Source organism: Gekko japonicus, unplaced genomic scaffold, assembly GCF_001447785.1.
Source record: "Gekko japonicus isolate JY-2015 unplaced genomic scaffold, Gekko_japonicus_V1.1 scaffold1225, whole genome shotgun sequence".
NCBI classification, from domain to species: Eukaryota; Metazoa; Chordata; class Lepidosauria; order Squamata; family Gekkonidae; genus Gekko; species Gekko japonicus.
This window is the reverse complement of record NW_015170312.1, coordinates 343,850-361,807: the sequence shown is the minus strand read 5'-3', so window position 1 is coordinate 361,807 and position 17,958 is coordinate 343,850. Positions and strand designations below refer to the sequence as shown.

Sequence of the window (17,958 nt, the reverse complement as noted above, 5' to 3'; positions counted from 1 at the left end):
TAGCAGTTGAGACTCGTCTATTTGTCGCTTCTTCTCCATTGTCTGCATTTGTTTTTGCAGCTTGTTGGCATCTACTTCTTTAAGTTGCAATCCCGTTTGATTGATTTTTTGTCTAGTTGATTTGAGCTTGCTGTTTATCCATCTTTCGATTTATTTCCGTCACTTGTTCCAGTAGAGGGTGCAATGCCTCACTTAATAACCTTTGAAGGTCTGCGTTTGTGTCCTGTCTGGGCATAACACTCACTGGGCTGGTACTTTCGGTGATCTTAGCTTTTGTTATCTTCTCGTCCTTCTTTATGAGAGGCGCCATTTTTGAGGAATTGTTTATTTTTTATCAAAAATTACCACAGTCTCTGAAGTTGTCAGTTACGCTTGGTAAGTTCTTAGAAATCTTTTAATTCAGTCTGTTTCGCTTTAAAAGCCTGCCCCCCCTTGCTTTTATGATTGAGTTCGCTTTCAGTTTGTCTTATCGGAGGGGAGTCCCCTCCCCCCTTTGCTTTCCACGGGGCGGCTTTTAGCTCTTTTCAATGTTCTCACTTCACCTTAACTCACAGATCAATGATTATACAATTTCCACATCAGTTAAGTTGCAAAACCACTAGATCACCCGGAGCTTGATCCGGTGTGCACTTCTAGTTCCATCTGGAAACTCCATAGTAGGACCGTCGGCGCCCCCCTCACCAGCTTTGTTGCCAGAGAAGCCATCTAGAGCCCCATGGCTTGGAACCCCTCACAAGGATTCCATGGGGAGTGCGGACAATCACACCCCCTCCTAGCCACGGGTTCTGGCGATCATCTCCTGGAGGTCCGGGAGAGCAAGTGCAGTGGTGAGCGCCAAAAACAGAACCTACTTGCAATTTCTTGCTTTCAAACTGCTAGGTTGGCAGGAGCTGGGACCAAAGATGGGAGTTCACTCTGTCTTGTGGCACTCAGGTCTCGAACTGCTGAACTACTGACCTTCCAGTTTGCAGTTCAGCGTCTTAACCACTTCAGCCACCACAGCCCATATTATAGCCACCTCCATTTACTTCATCTTTCAAATGCCTGACTTGATATCTTCACATATTATAAAGTCCCTGCAGAGAAAATCCTTCATATGCAAATTAATGTGAACCTACACAAAAGTCTGAATGTGTTACAATTGCTTAAGCAAGTTTTTGGGTCTAAATATGTGGATTAAGAATATTTAATTAGCAGAAACTACTCAGCACTCTTATACTATACAAACACGATAGTGATTTTCTTGCAAGGGCTGCCAAAAGCAAACAAGTATCTGCGTAGAAAAGGCCATTCTGGGCTCTGCTCCTGATACCAAAGCCCAATACAAATATTAAATAAAAAAATACTCATATGTCTTGTCCATCTACATGGGCACCCAGAATTTTGTTGCCCTAGTTCCAGCTTCTGGCAGACCTGCTTTCCTGTAGGAATTTTGAAACACTGGAAATATTAGTCCTACCAACTACAACAGATATCAAAACAACTAACTGCTGGAGCTAAAATGTTACAATGTCATTACACTTTATAATATATATCCCTTAAGAACTTATGAGCCTTGCTGAATCCGACCAAGAATGGCTGGCCATGGGCAGCCCACAAGCAAAACATCAAAGCAACCCCACCTTTTCCTGTTGTTTAGATGCAGCATCAGATTTTTAGAGGTATATTTAACAATCATTGCTGTTAACAGGGCTATCATGAATAATACCAACTTCCAGCTAAACTATCCAAATAACAAAAAAGTGAAGTTAGCAATCAGTAAAACACTTTCTTTGGAGTGAAATGTGAAAATAAGAAACATAGCTCAGTATATAAATGCAAAGCTGTATGCGCATTCAAATAAAACTCTGTCGTTGAAGCACGTTTAACCTAAGCACTAATTCTAATATAAGTCTAACTTACAAACAGAATATATCTGTTTCTGGGAAAGAATAATGAAAGAGGAGATCTAATGCCTTAGCAAATATGATTTTTGTCAACAATTTTAATCAAGGTTTTCTGCTTGGTTTGCTGATTTTAATCAAGGGTTTTTGTTTGCTTGTTTTAATCAGTGCTATAGAACAGAGTGATATGAAATCATATACCCTTGGTTTCTCATTTAAACGAGATACACTTTCAACCTATAAACAGAAAGGAGGGGGGGAAAGAACTAGAAGAGCAGGAAGTCAACAGCAAACACTGAATACAAACTTTACAGATTATCCTATTTAAAAAAAAAACAACAACAACATTAATTTAAGTTTCTCAAGTTGCTTTCTCCAAAGTACAGGAAGAGAAAAATTAAAAACAAATATTTGCATGGCAAAATCCATCTTCCCATTCTATTTATCTGTTACAGTTTTATCCTGCTCATCCCCCAAGGCACTCAGTGTGGTTCTCCCATCCCCAGTTTATCCTTTCTGTAAGATACATAAGGCTGAGAGAAAGTCACTGCGCTAAGGTGAGCTTCATGGCTGAGCAGAAATCTGAACCTGTGACACACCTTCTGCCCTGCACTCCCACACTAGCCATCGCATAACCATTGATTATGTAAGCAAAGTCATTAAGCAAAGTTGTTTCAATATTCAAATACTAAACTTTCATATTCAAATACTAAATTTTGCATTTACAAAAACAGAGGCAAGTCTTTCAACTCTGAGCTGACAGTTAACTGTGACAGCAAAGTAGCTGGGGTTTGTCACTTAAAATAATAGAAAGTATTTCAGAATCCAAGGGGTTACTGGGGTACCTGTGACAGTCCCTGTGGACTGGGTGCCCCTGGAGTGGAGAGGATCAGCAGGCCTCACAGAAATGGGGGTTATAGAGAACCTGTCCCACCCTGTGATAGTCAGCCGAAATCTCCTTGCTTATTCAGTGCACGTGGTAGCATGCAGGGTAGCATGGGGGGGAGGAAAGGGACTCTGCGAAGACCAGTTCTTCACCAGCCACAGGGTGGGGAAGTGGCTATATCTCACAGTGAGATACAGGCAGAACATGACAGGAAAAGAAACTGCAGCAAACTCTGAAAAGGAGAAACCCCATCACAATTACTTTTAGCAACACTGAAATCAATTAGCAAGTGAAATACACGTTCTTCGCTGTAGATACATACAGAAATAGGGGTAGAACTAATGTTTGGTGTAAAATTCAAAATATAAACACATGGGGCATGGGCCCTAGGCAGCTACTGGGTGGGGAGAGTTTGACCCTGCAACTCATTTGAATTGGATACTTATGCATGACACAGTATCATCTGACTCATTCTCCAATACCAACACAATAGTCCACACTAAATCTATAAAGAGATGAAAATTCCAGGTGAAGAGTCAGCCAGCAAAGATAAAGGATAAGAATTGCTGTGTGCATGATTTCTGTTTCTGCTTAACAAAGTGATTCTAAGCCTCTATCTGCAGCTAAAACGTTATTTTTTAAAAAAACACTGCCACACAAGTGGGAGAAACTAAAATATAATAAATAAGCAGCCCTGGACACTTAGTCAATTTGTGTAAATTCTGCTTCAGGCTCTCTGGGTAGACTGGGCATGCTGTACCTGTAGAAAACTTTACATAAAAACAGCTAGACAACTCGCTGGGAGATGACAGCAGAAAACTTGATGCCAGGTAGTAAACTGAGCTTGCCCAATGGCATATTTAACTTGTTAAGCAAACCTTAAAATGACTTGTTACGTAAGTAGCGTAACACACTTTATAGTGCAAAATCACAAATAAGCCTTCTAATCACACAAAGGTTAAAACAACTGGCATAAATTCTAAAGTATGATAAAAATGGTTTTGATTTCCACCACACTAAACCCTTGTCTCTCTTCTCTCTAAGTCAGGGGTGTCAAACATATGGCCCATGGGCCAAAACCAGCCCATCCAGGGCTCTTATCTGGCCCACAAGCAACTGGTTATTGCCTTTACTACCAGATGACAGAGGCTGCACATTATGTCCCTGTATACTGTCCCAGTGCTAATGAGTAATGGGCGGTGGAAGTGGGAGGGTGAGCATCAGGGCGATGCTGTAAGGAAATACTGTAAGAGTGTTAAGGTTTTAAGCATGTTTGTATTTTGAGTAAAAAATAACATTGTTAACTGGATTTGCCTGTGTCCTTTACAAAGTTTATATCTCTGTACGCCAGAGTCCAGACCAGACTTTGCCTGGTAGAGGCGTGCGAACCTCGGTTTGCAAATGGCACCTTCCCCCCAAAACACACAAGCTTCTGTTCGATTTGGGGTTCAACTCCCCGATGCACTTGCTTCACTTCTGGGTAGTGTCGGGCCCCCACCCCACCCGCATCACCCAAAAGTAACCAAAGTGTGCTGTCCAAAGTGCTTGCATCACTTCCAGGTGACATGGGTGTGCTGGTGGCAGGGCCCAATGTCACCCAGAAGCAAGCACATCAGGGGGCAACATGCTCACATCATTTCCGGGTGGCGTTGGGCACACCGGGGCCAGGGGCCCAACACCACCCAAACTGGTGATGTTTGGGGTTGTTTTTTGCTCAAAGAGTTCGATTCAAGGCTCAGTTCAGGGCCATCTGGTTTGCAAGTCCCAAACCAGGCTTTCCAGGGCTGTACCCAACCCTAATAAAAACCATACAAAGACACAATAAACAATTTTTGAAATATAAAATCTATTCCCATTAAAATCTATCCACTATCAAGCACAGTAGACAGCTGAAGTATACAAAGGCGTGCATCTTTCACAGGTGCCCGCAGAGAACGGAGGAGAAGTGTTAGGGCAGGTTTGTGCCCCTCCAGGAGGCACAGCTACTTTCTGGTGCTGGGCAGTAAGGGGCCGCAGAGGGGTATACTTGAGGTGGCAGCAGCAACGGGGAGTTGGGATGTGGAAGGGGAAAATGCTTTCCCCTCTCTGAATCACTGCTGTCAGCGTCTTCCTTCCCAAAGAGTGTTAGCAACTGCTGGTGTTTCTGAGCAGTGCTAACAACTCTTTTGCCTCTGTAGAAGGGGAGGATGCTTCTCCCCACCCTCTGAATCACTGCTGCCAGAGTCCTCCTCTCTCAAGAGTGTTAAGCATCTACTGATGTCTCTGGGCCAACTCTTTTGCCTCTGTGGAGAGCCCCAGGAACAGATCAGGGGAAGGAGGCTTTGAGACCCCTGGTGATGCCCTGCTAGGGCCGGTCTCCAGTGGCCTAGCAAGATAGGTTTGGTGCCTGGGGACAGGGGCCTGTGGTATGCAGGGGGTGGAGGACTTCTTCTCCCATGACAAGTACCCTTTGCACCCACTTTCACCCTCACGGCACACAGAGGTGTTCAGGAATTTGAAGCAAGTGGAGGACTGGCTTTTAACACTTCATAAGGCATAAACTGTAGCACTGGCAGCAATTCTGTAGTACTTGGAGCAATCGTAGTACTGGGAGCAATCCTGAGAGCTTGCTTCAAAAGCCATTCCTTCCCATTAAAATCTATCCACTATCAAGCACGGCAGACAGCTGAAGTATACAAAGGGGTGCATCCTTCACAGGTGCCCGCAGAGGACGGAGGAGAAGTGTTAGGGCAGGTTTGTGCCCCTCCAGGAGGCACAGCTACTTTCTGGTGCTGGGCAGGAAGGGGCCACAGAGGGGTATACTTGAGGTGGCAGCAGCAACGGGGAGTTGGGATGTGGAAGGGGAAAATGCTTTCCCCTCTCTGAATCACTGCTGTCAGCGTCTTCCTTCCCAAAGAGTGTTAGCAACTGCTGGTGTTTCTGAGCAGTGCTAACAACTCTTTTGCCTCTGTAGAAGGGGAGGATGCTTCTCCCCACCCTCTGAATCACTGCTGCCAGAGTCCTCCTCTCTCAAGAGTGTTAAGCATCTACTGATGTCTCTGGGCCAACTCTTTTGCCTCTGTGGAGAGCCCCAGGAACAGATCAGGGGAAGGAGGCTTTGAGACCCCTGGTGATGCCCTGCTAGGGCCGGTCTCCAGTGGCCTAGCAAGATAGGTTTGGTGCCTGGGGACAGGGGCCTGTGGTATGCAGGGGGTGGAGGACTTCTTCTCCCATGACAAGTACCCTTTGCACCCACTTTCACCCTCACGGCACACAGAGGTGTTCAGGAATTTGAAGCAAGTGGAGGACTGGCTTTTAACACTTCATAAGGCATAAACTGTAGCACTGGCAGCAATTCTGTAGTACTTGGAGCAATCGTAGTACTGGGAGCAATCCTGAGAGCTTGCTTCAAAAGCCATTCCTCTCCTTCCTTTTCTCATGTGGTGTGGCTAGGGTGCCTGCCAAGCTGTCATGGACTTACTTTGGGGACCCCCTGTGGGAACTCTGGGGGATGTCTGTCTTTCTGTCCTTCAGAACCTGCCTTTGGAGACTTGGGAGGGGCTGTGAGCATAGGGGGGATGCTTGCCTTGCCCAAGTGAAGTTCCCCTGTGAGTTTGGTGTCATTGGCTGGTTCCTGAGCTATTCCACAGACTTGTGTACCTGCACCTGTCTTTTCCGGTGAGAGCACTGGGGAGACATTTTGGGGGGAAAGTCCATAACTGGGACTCCAGAAATATAATTGTCCCCCGACCTGGAGAGATCGTAGAGCAGTAAGCAGCAGAGTGAGGTTCCTTGCACATTTGGTGCGTCGCTTGCATGGGATCCATTCTATACACTTCTGAATCTGCACCTGACACTTTTCCTGGGGACATCTTTTGGGGGGGGCATAACATGGACCCCCTAAATCCAATCTGTACATGTAGAGGAGAGTCAGGGGGAGGTCCCCTGCAATTTTGATGCCTCTAGCTTGCACAGGGCCAATTCTATACACTCCTGAACCTCCTGAACCTGCGCTTGTCATTTCCCCTGAAAGCATTTTCCTGGGGGCACCTTCTTTGGGGGCCCATAACACAATGTCTCTAGCACATCAGGGCAGGCATTCACAAACCTCACAAACGGAATTGGTTCATTTAGCCCTTAATAGTTCATGACGGTCCATGATTTGCAAACCGGGCACACCACGAACCAAACTGTGTTTTCCCAGTTTGTACCCATCTCTAATTACAAGAGAAAGTTCTGCCAATCCCATCCCTGCCGCCTTCTAGTCCCTGCTCCCTTTTCTCTTGGTCACCCCCGTCGCTGCTTTCACCTTCCCCCTCAACCTCCCTATCACTGCTTTCTCCTTCCTCCCCACCTCTTGTTGCTCACTGCTTTCTTTTCCATCCCTACCACCTTCCTACTCTCCCATCACTGCAGGAATTTCTCCCGCCAGTTTTTTTTCTAAATGCCTGGGGTGGGCAGGCAGCTTTATAGTGCAAAAAGTGATCTTGTAAGATCTTGATTGGCTTCTTCTTTTTTTCCTGAAGTTGCAGTATACGTACAGACAGGCATATTGCTTCTCTGGAGGATGGCATGCGCTTTGCATATGTATCCATGAAGCAGGTAAATCCATAATTCATTAGTCAGGTGCAAGACTTACAAAGCATAATAACATTTGGAAAATGGAAGTACTTATAGGAAACTGGAAATAGTTTCTAATAAATTTGGGGATAACGAAAAACTGTCAAAATAATGGCACAACAGTATATAAATCCTCAGAGACTGGATCAACAAGTGTTGAAAAAGGGATAGTGGAGGTGCTCCTAAGCAAAAAAATGATATAGTAAAACCATAAGTATTATGAATGAAATCTTAGGTTATATAATCCTTTCTGAACCATGGTTTTTATTGATGTACTTTAAATCTATTAGTAAAAGGCAAGACACTAATTAGAAGTGAACCTTCAAAACATTGGACACAAAGAAAAATACCATTAATTTGTTAATGTCATAAAACAGATGTATCAGGAGTATTGCAGTAATGGCAAAACTCAGAAATGTTCAAGAAAGAAAACAAAAAATACAACCATTTTTTAAAGTCCCTTTTTATTTTGTGGGCAAACTAGAGTCAAAGGGACAGTGATATGACATCTTTTATCTTACATTGTAATTTACCTTAGGTTTTGCAACTGTGTTATGAATTTTTACTCTTAAAAGTAAATGCAAATGTAGATCTTTGGGCACAATGTTAAAATACACCATCGTAAATGGCGTAAACTGACCATCACCAGCACTTTATGAACTTGACTGTATAACTTGAATTGTTTTAAAATGTTTTTAATGTGGATTTTAATTGTTATTTATGTGTCAACCTATGTTTTGACTGATGTGAGCTGCCCTGAGCCTGTGGGGTACAAATTGAACCAATAAATAAATAAATAAATGATAATTTTAAAAAAAAAGCTGTTTTTTCTAGATAAAACTTGCACAGATGAATCACAAATAACTTATAATGTCGCCTTCTAAAGTTACAAAAAACAGAAGTATAGACATGTTATTAACTTTGTCCCATATTTACATTCTTAAACAAAAAAAACCAGTTGGAATCTGTAAAATTCGTGCAATCTTGCTAAATGTATTTTTAAATAAATCAACTTACTTGCATGCTTGTCTGCAAGCATAATGAGGCTGTTGGAGATGTCTCGACGTCTGTAAAAACAAACTACTTTTGCTTCCACATTGCCATTGGCTGTCTAGAAAATAAGACATAAATCAATAAATATACTTAAAGCAGTCCCTCTTCACAGGTATGAGCAAAGCCTTACAAAGAAAAGTGATCCCGTCATGAATCAAGCTTCCTCCAAGGTCACGTTTCCTCTATTTTACCATTTCCTCCACTTTCCTATTCCCTCAGTAATGGAATACCAGAAGCCATGATTCTCTCTAATTATTATATTGAATGACTGATTGATTCAAACACTGTAACAATGCTCTGTGCCACTGGTGTTAGCACTCTAACCCACAATGAATCTTGAACCAGTGACCTGAGGGTTGTCAGGAAATGATTCTACCTGAGCACCAAATCCCTGCTGTGGCCTAATGAGGGAAATGCATGGTTACCCTCCACTCATACTGAATTGACCAGAGAACCTCAGCTTTTGACACTTATACAGACTTCCAAGTCATGGTTGCTTGTTGAACAGAGCAACTAAGAAGAAGAAGGATGAGAAGGACAATGGAATACCAGAAGCCATGATTCTCTCTAATTATTATATTGAATGACTGATTGATTCAAACACTGTAACAATGCTCTATGCCACTGGTGTTAGCACTCTAACCCACAATGAATCTTGAACCAGTGACCTGAGGGTTGTCAGGAAAGGACCTGTGCACCAAATCCCTTGTTCTAAAGCCAGTCGAATCCGACTCTAGGGGGTGGTGCTCATCTCCATTTCCAAGCTGAAGAACCAGCGCTGTCTGAAGACTTCTCCGTGGACATGTGGCTGGCATGTTTAAACGTCAAGGCGCATGGAACACTGTTACCTTCCCACCAAAGTAGTACCTATTTATCTACTTGCAATTTCTTGCTTTCAAACTGCTAGGTTGGCAGGAGCTGGGGCCAGAGATGGGAGCTCACTCCGTCACGCGGCACTAGGGTCTCGAACTGCTGAGCTACCGACCTTCTGGTCTGCAACTCAGCAGCTTAACCTCTGAGCCACCGCAGCCCCTTTCTCTACCTTATGGAGTCTCAAAGTGGCTTACAGTCTCCTTCCCTTCCTCTCCCCACAACAGATGCCTTGTGAGGTAGGAGTGGCTGAGAGACTTCTGAGAAAACTATGACTGACCCAAGGCCATCCAGCAGGCTTCATGTGGAGGGGTGGGAATCAAACCTAATTCTCCAGATTAGAGTCTGCCACTCCTAACTATTACACCATGTGGCTCTCTCTTGTTGAACACAGCAACCAAGAAATGAGCTCTACTGCATGTAGAAACTCTTCTACATAGATGAGTTTAACAACTCTCATTTTCTCAACTAAAAGGTTCTCAGGGAGGCTTACAAACATAATCAAATCAAAAATCAATAAAACAACAATGCTAAATAATAAAACAGCATCATAATTCAGCAGCACTAAGAAAATAAGCAACACAGGCACAAAATCAAAATAGGAAAGCACTATTAACAAAAATCAGGCAGCATAAAATTTAACTCTACATCAAAGATGGAAACTGTTCTGAAATATTTCCCAGTGTGTTATTTTTCCATGAAACTTTTTTCTATTTCTAAAGATTCATTGCTTCACAAAAAATAACAATGACTTGAAGCCTCTCGGGTTTTAACATGGGATCGCCACCTGTGAAAGGCAACTTTCTCACCTCCCCCCTCTCATGACAGACCACATTCCCCATAAAATGCTGCTTCTGGAAAACAATGGGCTCCCAAGAAGTCCCATGAAAAAGCTATGGTGGATTCAAGCCAATGAATACATGCCAATTAGAAAAGCTTGACAGTTTCAAAGTTGTAATCAATGGTTTTCAAGTGATTATCACTAGGAACTCCTTGAGAGTACACCTATATTTTATTGTATTATTTATTTATTTAAAATATTTATTAGCCATCTTTCTTCCTTACAAAGCTCATGGTGGCTTACAATACTCATAAAATGTATAAAATAGATTATATAAAAAACGTAAAACCAAACTGTCTTCCGCTGCCTCCAAAAGATCAAAAGTGAGGAGGCCAGGAATACATGCCTGGGGAGGCTGTTATATAATTGTGGGTCTGCCACTGAAAAGACCCTCATGTACCCACCAAATAAGCTTCTTTGATTGATGGGACAGTCAGGAGAGCCTCTCCCTGTGATCTTAATTCCTGGGCATGAACATGTGGGAGAAGACGGTCCTTCAGATACTCTGGTCCCAAGCCATGTAGAGCTTTAACAGTCAAAACCAACACCTTAAACTGGGCTCAGCAGCAGTTTGATGGCCAGTGTAATTACTGTAGTGTCAGGGGTTATATGCTCCTGGTAGCTGGCCCCGACCAGCAGTCTATCTACAGTATTCTGCACTAACGGCAGATTCCAAAGACTGTTCAAGGGTAGAGCACATTGCAGCTGTCCAGTCTAGATCTAAGGCATGGATCACGGTGGCTCAATGTGACTGACCCAGGAACAGACACAGCTGATGCAATGGCCAAAGCTGGGCAAAAGCACTTTGATTATTTGTAACTGGTGGTGATGGGGAATAAAACCATACTATAATAATCCAATTTTTTTTTTAAGTTATGATTCCTCCTGACTGACTGTGCAGGTCAAATCAAAACCAAAGCTTTTTTTTTTTTTTTACACTGATATGTCTCCTCTCATATGGTGGGAGGGATACTGTCATAACCAATTTCACACGGAACTAACAAATATGCAAGAAATGGCCTGAAGAGTGACAGGGAAACTAAAGTGGCCTACTGATTTTCATGGAATAGAGAAGTCTGTTGAAATAGTGGAAGGATCAGACCAGATTATGCCTCACAACTTGGACGCAGAAATGCCTTCAGAGCACCAGCTCAGATAAGGTCCCATATTTATCTGGGTACTTGTCTGAAAAGCCTTACAAAGTAAATTTTGATGTTCAAAGGATTGCTATATCAAGTTGTGATAGCCTCTGTATTTGTCATTTTCCAACTGGGGTCATATTGAATCCAGTTCCCAGACAAATGTCGCCTTTAGCTCTGTCTACAGAGAAACAGACCAGAGAAGAAATGGTAAAAATTAGAAACAGACCAAGGGGCTAACAATCTACCCATACAGGCACTTGGATACCTCTGAGCTGGAGCTACCACCAGTTGCCCAGGATCTAATGTCTATTCTGACATCCTCTCTAAAAAGATACTAGGAAGCCTGCAAGATGCTACACAGCATAAGGCTACAGGCCAGGGAGTGATCCCTTTAAGAACTCACCAAGGGAAGTCCAGACATCAGGGCACAATCCTGAACCTTGGGGGCTGTTTTGGCATGAAAAGGTGCAGGAGAAGGGAAATCAAGAGCATCTCGTCCTGCCACACTCACACTCCAGGCCTGACAAATCAAGAGCATCTCGTCCTGCCACACTCCACGCCTGAACAGGATTGGGCCCCTGCACCATGTTTAAATGGCCCAAGTTCAGCTGTAATATGGCAGCAGTGTCCATGGGTCAAAAAAATGGACACCATAATATCTAGCCATGCCCTCCACATAACTGGCAGCTGTTGGAGCAGTTTTCTGCTTTGGAGCTATCCGTGGTCCTGTAGGCTGTGTCCAACTAACCTTTAGTCTACTTTCTTCTGTCCTTCACTGATACCCCTAAATTATTCACTGCTAATTCCTACTGCACAATACCTGTTTTATGGGTGCTTGTCTGCCCCCAAAAGACTATGACCTATTTCTAAACAAGTTTTCAGTGAATGACAGGATCATACAAGTGTAAAAGCCCAATCTATCTATGAAGAGTGAAATGATCTATTGATGGCCTGGTTTTCTGGAATATGTTATGTTTCATTTTCCAATTGCATAACACATCATAACAAGGGAGTCTCTAGGCAACCCCGCCAAGAGCGAGAAATAATTGATTTCCATATTTTTGCAAAGAATTGCATCTTTTCATTCCACTAGGAAGCACATCGACTCTTGTCAGAGAATACAAAATATTCATGTACCTTATTAAGTTCTTCAATTCGCCTGATCAGATATGGATTGCTTGAAGAGTTTTCAAAATAGACATAATCTGTAACAAAAAGGTCAAATTACATTTGAAGCTCTTCCAAAAAAAGGGGTGTAAGAATAACCTGAAAAGGCAAGAAATTTGTGTTTAAATTCAAGCTCACATATGAGTTATTTCTATGCCCAAGGCTAACAAAATATGTGATGTTATTACAATAAAGATGTTTACAGTTTATGAATAAATTCTTTTCTGCATCTCCAAGATTAACTGACTGGAATGTCACTAGTGATTCAGTCCCATGGAGATTTAGACAGAGGCCTACATTTTGCTCAGTGATATACTCACATATGAAACCAAATCTCAAAGAATTGGTTTAGTGGAATTGGAATGCCAGGAAAGCCATTTGTAAATCAGCACAAAGCCTGGTGCTAGCAAAGCCATTTATGAATCAGATGCATAAATCTTTACACAGGGGTGGGATCCTGAACTGGCCTTCCTTTGCTAATCCACTCAACTTTATAAATCCACACACTACAGAAAGTTAGCAGCCTAAAATAATAGATTAGATTGTACTATTAACATTTCAGAGATACTAGCCTTATATGACAGCTTATTCCATTAACAGTACTTTCTAAAATATTAATAACAACACAGTTGTCAACATGACAACCGGTTGGCCATTGTGTGAAACAGGATGCTGGACTAGATGGTCCACTGGTCTATTCTTACGTTTTGTTCTTTCTTTCTCCATATACTTCTACTATAGTTCACCAATTGTGAAAATTGTGTTCCAGCTAGCACAACTTGCATTAATTGAAATGTTAACTGAGGCTTTCCCAGCGCCTATAATCAGATCTACCCTGCTAAAGTTTCCGAACAAGTTACTGTGCACAGTACAACCATAATTCTCCATAATTACACTAATGAGCTTTGACACCAACTCACATGACTTGTCCCATAACACAACAAGAGCATCCATTAAATCTTTGGGAATACTGGTAGATAGTATAAAATATCTGGTAGTCCATTAGCCAAGGAATCTGACTAGTTGTAATTAATGCTATTTTATGTATCATTTTATATACATGACAAAAAAGTCAGATCCAATACACTGAATCATAAATACTACTTGATTGATTTGAATTACATGTTATTCTCTGAAACATTCTGAATTCATACTTCACAAATGGTAGCTCCCCAGGGGATGAATGGAAGGATAACACTAAATTGTTTACTGTAAGCCGCCCTGAGCCTGCTTGTGGGGAGGGCGGGGTATAAATCAAAATAATAAATTTAACATGTACCTCATTTTTAGAAGTGTTCATTATTTGAGAGCTTTTGAGGCTCGAGTAAAAAACACAGGAAAAATGGGGGAAATTGGTTACTCTGATTTTTTCCAAGGACTCCCCTCCCCATTTTTCCATTGAAAAAACTGAGAATTTGGAGAAGCATTGAAAAAACTGCTATGATTTTTTTTCTCATGGTTATCCAACTGTTTTTCAGACAAGACCTTACTCAAAGTGTATAAACAGTGTGGAGGTTTCTAATAAGACAGTCCATAGTATTAAAAATGACAATTATATGTCATAGATCAGAGGTTTCCAACCATTTTGAGTATAAGGACCCCTTTCAATGTAAAAAAAATAATAATGGACCCCCCCACACACACACATGACAGTAGTTGTTCTGTTAGTATGAGTTGCTTGAGAAAACATGTACTGACAAAAGGTTACTATGGATTCAGTCATGTTTTTAAATGAGTTGGTATTTAATAATCACAACAGCATCTACATGAGTTTGATAAATAGTGGTCCCTGCCACACGACAGGAAGAACACCGGCCTAAAGTGCGGCTAATTTGAGCCGCACCAAAATAGAGACGCCGCGGCACCGTTGCTCCCTGGCACGATCAGATGCCAGGGAAGAAGACGGTTGGGAGGGGGAGGCTGCCGAACTGCGCATGTCTGAGCATGCACAGTTCGGCCAAGAGCCGGGGATGAGCCAGCGAAAGGACGCGCCAGTGATCCCATGGCCAGCCTTGATGCGGCCGTCCCAGAAGAACCACCTCGGTAGTGTCCGATCCCCACACAGCTGTCAATCGAATACACGTTTGTAGCAAAGTATTATTTTATTGAAGCCATGATGAAGCAGTAACAAGTTCACTGTTTGGAATAACTACAACGGTTGGGGCAAAGAATAATAAAGCAGATTCGTACTGGCGATAACCAATGGACATGGTTCCCGCTCGCGCGAGTGGACTCTCATATTCGCGCCCATAGCCTGAGAATCAACGGTTTTCTAAAAGATAAACAATTAGGCACTTCTCACACTCTAATTCATTATAGATTAAGCGAAGCCGGCTCTTCCCCACACCTGTGACCTTGCTGATTACCATAGTTCAAAGCAACACTAGTGTTCATAGAAAGGAATGCATGAGACAAGCAAACGAGCGATTCATTATACCAGCAAGCATGTGCAATTGGGTATCACTAAGGAACATGGGGGGGGGGGCCCCTAAGTAGGGAAGGTTGTGCTCAACACAGAGTTCTTTGGCAGCTTGCTGACAGGTAGGTGGTTCATTTTTGCTCCATGTTTTGGGCGGAAGGGCCGGATCGGGGACAAGTGCGCAAAGCTTCCCAGATGTTGCAGTGGGATGGCGCCCATTTGCTCCGCCCCCGATCCGTCCCTCTCCTGGCCCAAAACCTCTCGTATGACCGGGGCCAGTAATACACAAAAAAGGGCCCCACAATGATTTGTAGGGGGTACCTGATTTTTCCCTTTCCCACCTCTTCTTCTTCCCTAAAAGCCTCCCAGCCTCTCTTTCCTGCTTCCTTCTCTCCTTCCCTGCCATCAATTAACCTCTTTATTTGCCCCCTGTCTTCAGCTTTTCCTCCTTCCCTCAGCTGGGAACCTCTAGTACCCTTGAAAACTATGGCCCAGTTGTGTGGTTCCAGCTGCTGGGCGAGGTCCCATTTCAAAGTGGGAAACATGCAAGGATTTGAGTACCTCATATTCTTCTGTATCCCTTTTCCCATGCTATTTCCTTTTTCCCTCCTCCTGGAAACCCCTATATTCTCAACTTTCTCTGCCTCCTGGAGAGAGCCAGTTTGGTGTAGTGGTTAAGTGCGTAGACTCTAATCGGGAGAACTGGGTTTGATTCCCCACTCCTCCACCTGCACCTGGCTGGATGACCTTGGGCAAGTCATAGTTCTGATAAGAGCTGTCCTTGAAAAAGAGCAGTTTCTGTTAGAGCTCTCTCAGCCCCACCTACCTCACAGGGTGTCTGTTGTGGGGAGGGGAAGGGAAAGGAGTTTGTAAGCCGCTCTGAGACACCTTTGGGTAGTGAAGGGTGGGGTATAAATCCAATCTCTTCTTCTTCTTCCTTCTCTCCTTCCCAACCCACCAATCTACCTACCTTTTATTTGCCCACCATATTCAGCAATATTTCTTATTTATTTACTTCATTTATATCCCAACTTTCTCCACAATGGGGGCAAAGAGCAGTTTACATCATTCTCCTGTCCTCCATTTTATCTTGACAACATTCCAGTGAGTTAGACTGCAAATGTGTAACATGCCCAGTGAGTTTCCATGTCTGAGTGGTGATTTGAACTGGGATCTCCCAGAGAGGTCTGATGGCACCTGGTTTTCGGCCACTGTGTGGCACAGAGTGTTGGATGGGCCACTGGCCTGATCCAACATGGCTTCTCTTATGTTCACAGTGGTGATTTGAACCTGGGTCTAACAGATCCTGTTCTGAAACTCCAGCCACTACACCACACTGGCTTTCATGGGGTTGCTGATGTCAAACAGCTGCAAGCAGCTGGGCCTGGGTGAGTCATGCAAGTCAGGTGGTAGCAAGTCACCCAGTGGTTGCTGCTGGGCCTTGCCCATATGGGTTATCACTCAACGGCCAAAACAACCACGGAAAGGGTCCTGCCACCACCACCACATTTTATTGACAGAAACCAAGGCTTCAGCTGGCAATACTGTTGTTGTAGTATAGCAATGGCTGCAGAGGTCATTTGTTTCTTAAGGCTATAGATGCTGCTTCTATTATTTGGATCTGCAGATCTGTCTTCTCCGTTCATGGGCTCCAGCCTCTAGATTTAAGTACCCACAGATTTGGCCATGTTCAGGATTATATTTATTGATACATGTGTGAGACATGTTGTTTTTTTCCACAGAAGGTATGTTTGATTATTTATTGTACTGAGTTTAATGAGATGGCTGTTATTGTTTGGTAGGTTTCATAGAATGGAAGTCTGGTTGAAGGGTAGACAGTACAGAGCAATGACTTCACAAACTATAAGAAAGCTTCATATGTTTTTATAGTCTGGAATTATTGGTGTAGCTGCTTAGAATGACCACTTTGCTAACACAGCAGTAAGTCTGTACTCATGGGAATTTGCTTGGTTGCCCAATGAGCTTTCAGTCTTTGACAGAACAATTGGTAAATGCTTATTTATTTTGATTTTAACTTTCAGTGGCATGTTGGTTCCCAAAGGAGCTCACAGGTAACAGAAATTAGCACAAATAATAATTAAAGTGAAACAAAATGCCTTGTGGAGAGAATTCTCAATTGTCCTGGATTCAGGCATGATCAAAGGATGCCTAGCTGCTACCCCAGTGGCCTAGCAATAGCACTTGGGTTGGAGGAAGGGGCACTTCATCTCCAGAATATGCTGTCAGATCTCTGGGCTCAGGTGTTAAAGATACAGGCCCTTTCCACAGCTATTAATGTAATGGTTACTAATCCCGGCAGCAAAATAAAGAACTCCAGTGGCACCTTAACAAGCACCCAAATTTATCCAGCATAAGTCTTGAGTCAGAGCTCACTTCAGGTGCATGCACTCTCTGGGGGTGACCCCTCCTCCCCCCACTTATTGGGCTAACTTGGGATGGTCACCAGGGAAACACCATGTCCCAGTGAAGCTTCTGACCCCTAATGGCTACCTGATGCAGCTCTGGAGCTTCCAGAGCTAACAGAAATGTGGGAGGGGCTGGGGGCATCAATCAATGGGGCCACAAGGAAGTTGCTGGCCAAGCTCCTTTAAGGGTGGCAGCCCACACCTCCATTCAAGGTGCAGATACTTCCAGCTGCTGCTGGAGATGAAAGAGGATGTGCAATGGGAGACAATATGACACACTCATGAGAAACACAGAAACAAAGAGCTGGAAGGGACCTTAAGTATCTTCTACGCCAACCCCCTGCGCAATACAGGAAATTCACAACCTCTCCCCCCATTCCCTGCTCTATGCTCAGAGGAAAGCAAAAAATCTCCAGAATTCCTGGCCAATTTTGGCCTGGAGGAAAATTCCTTCCTGACCCCAAAGTTGTGATCCACATTCCACTGGCCATGTAAGAAAGGGCCACAAGAGCTGAGCCCTGGCTCATTCCATCCTGCCCTCCCTCTCATAATCTGCCTAAATTCACAGAATCAGAATTGCTGTCAGATGGCCATCTAGGCTCTGCTTAAAAACCTCCAAAGAAGGAGAACCCATCACCTCCCGAGGAAGCCTGTTCCACTGAGGAACCGCTC

At 43.5% G+C, this 17,958-nt stretch overlaps 1 protein-coding gene across 1 annotated transcript in view; it reads right to left on the bottom strand.

The window, feature by feature from the left end:
* The window catches only part of MTA3 (metastasis associated 1 family member 3), a 169,872-nt gene extending 157,368 nt beyond the window's left edge, over positions 1 to 12,504 (bottom strand). The window contains 2 exon segments of the mRNA XM_015418000.1: positions 8,386 to 8,479; positions 12,412 to 12,504. Coding sequence (XP_015273486.1) covers positions 8,386 to 8,479; positions 12,412 to 12,504 — 187 coding nt within the window.
* Positions 12,505 to 17,958: the final 5,454 nt, after the last annotated feature.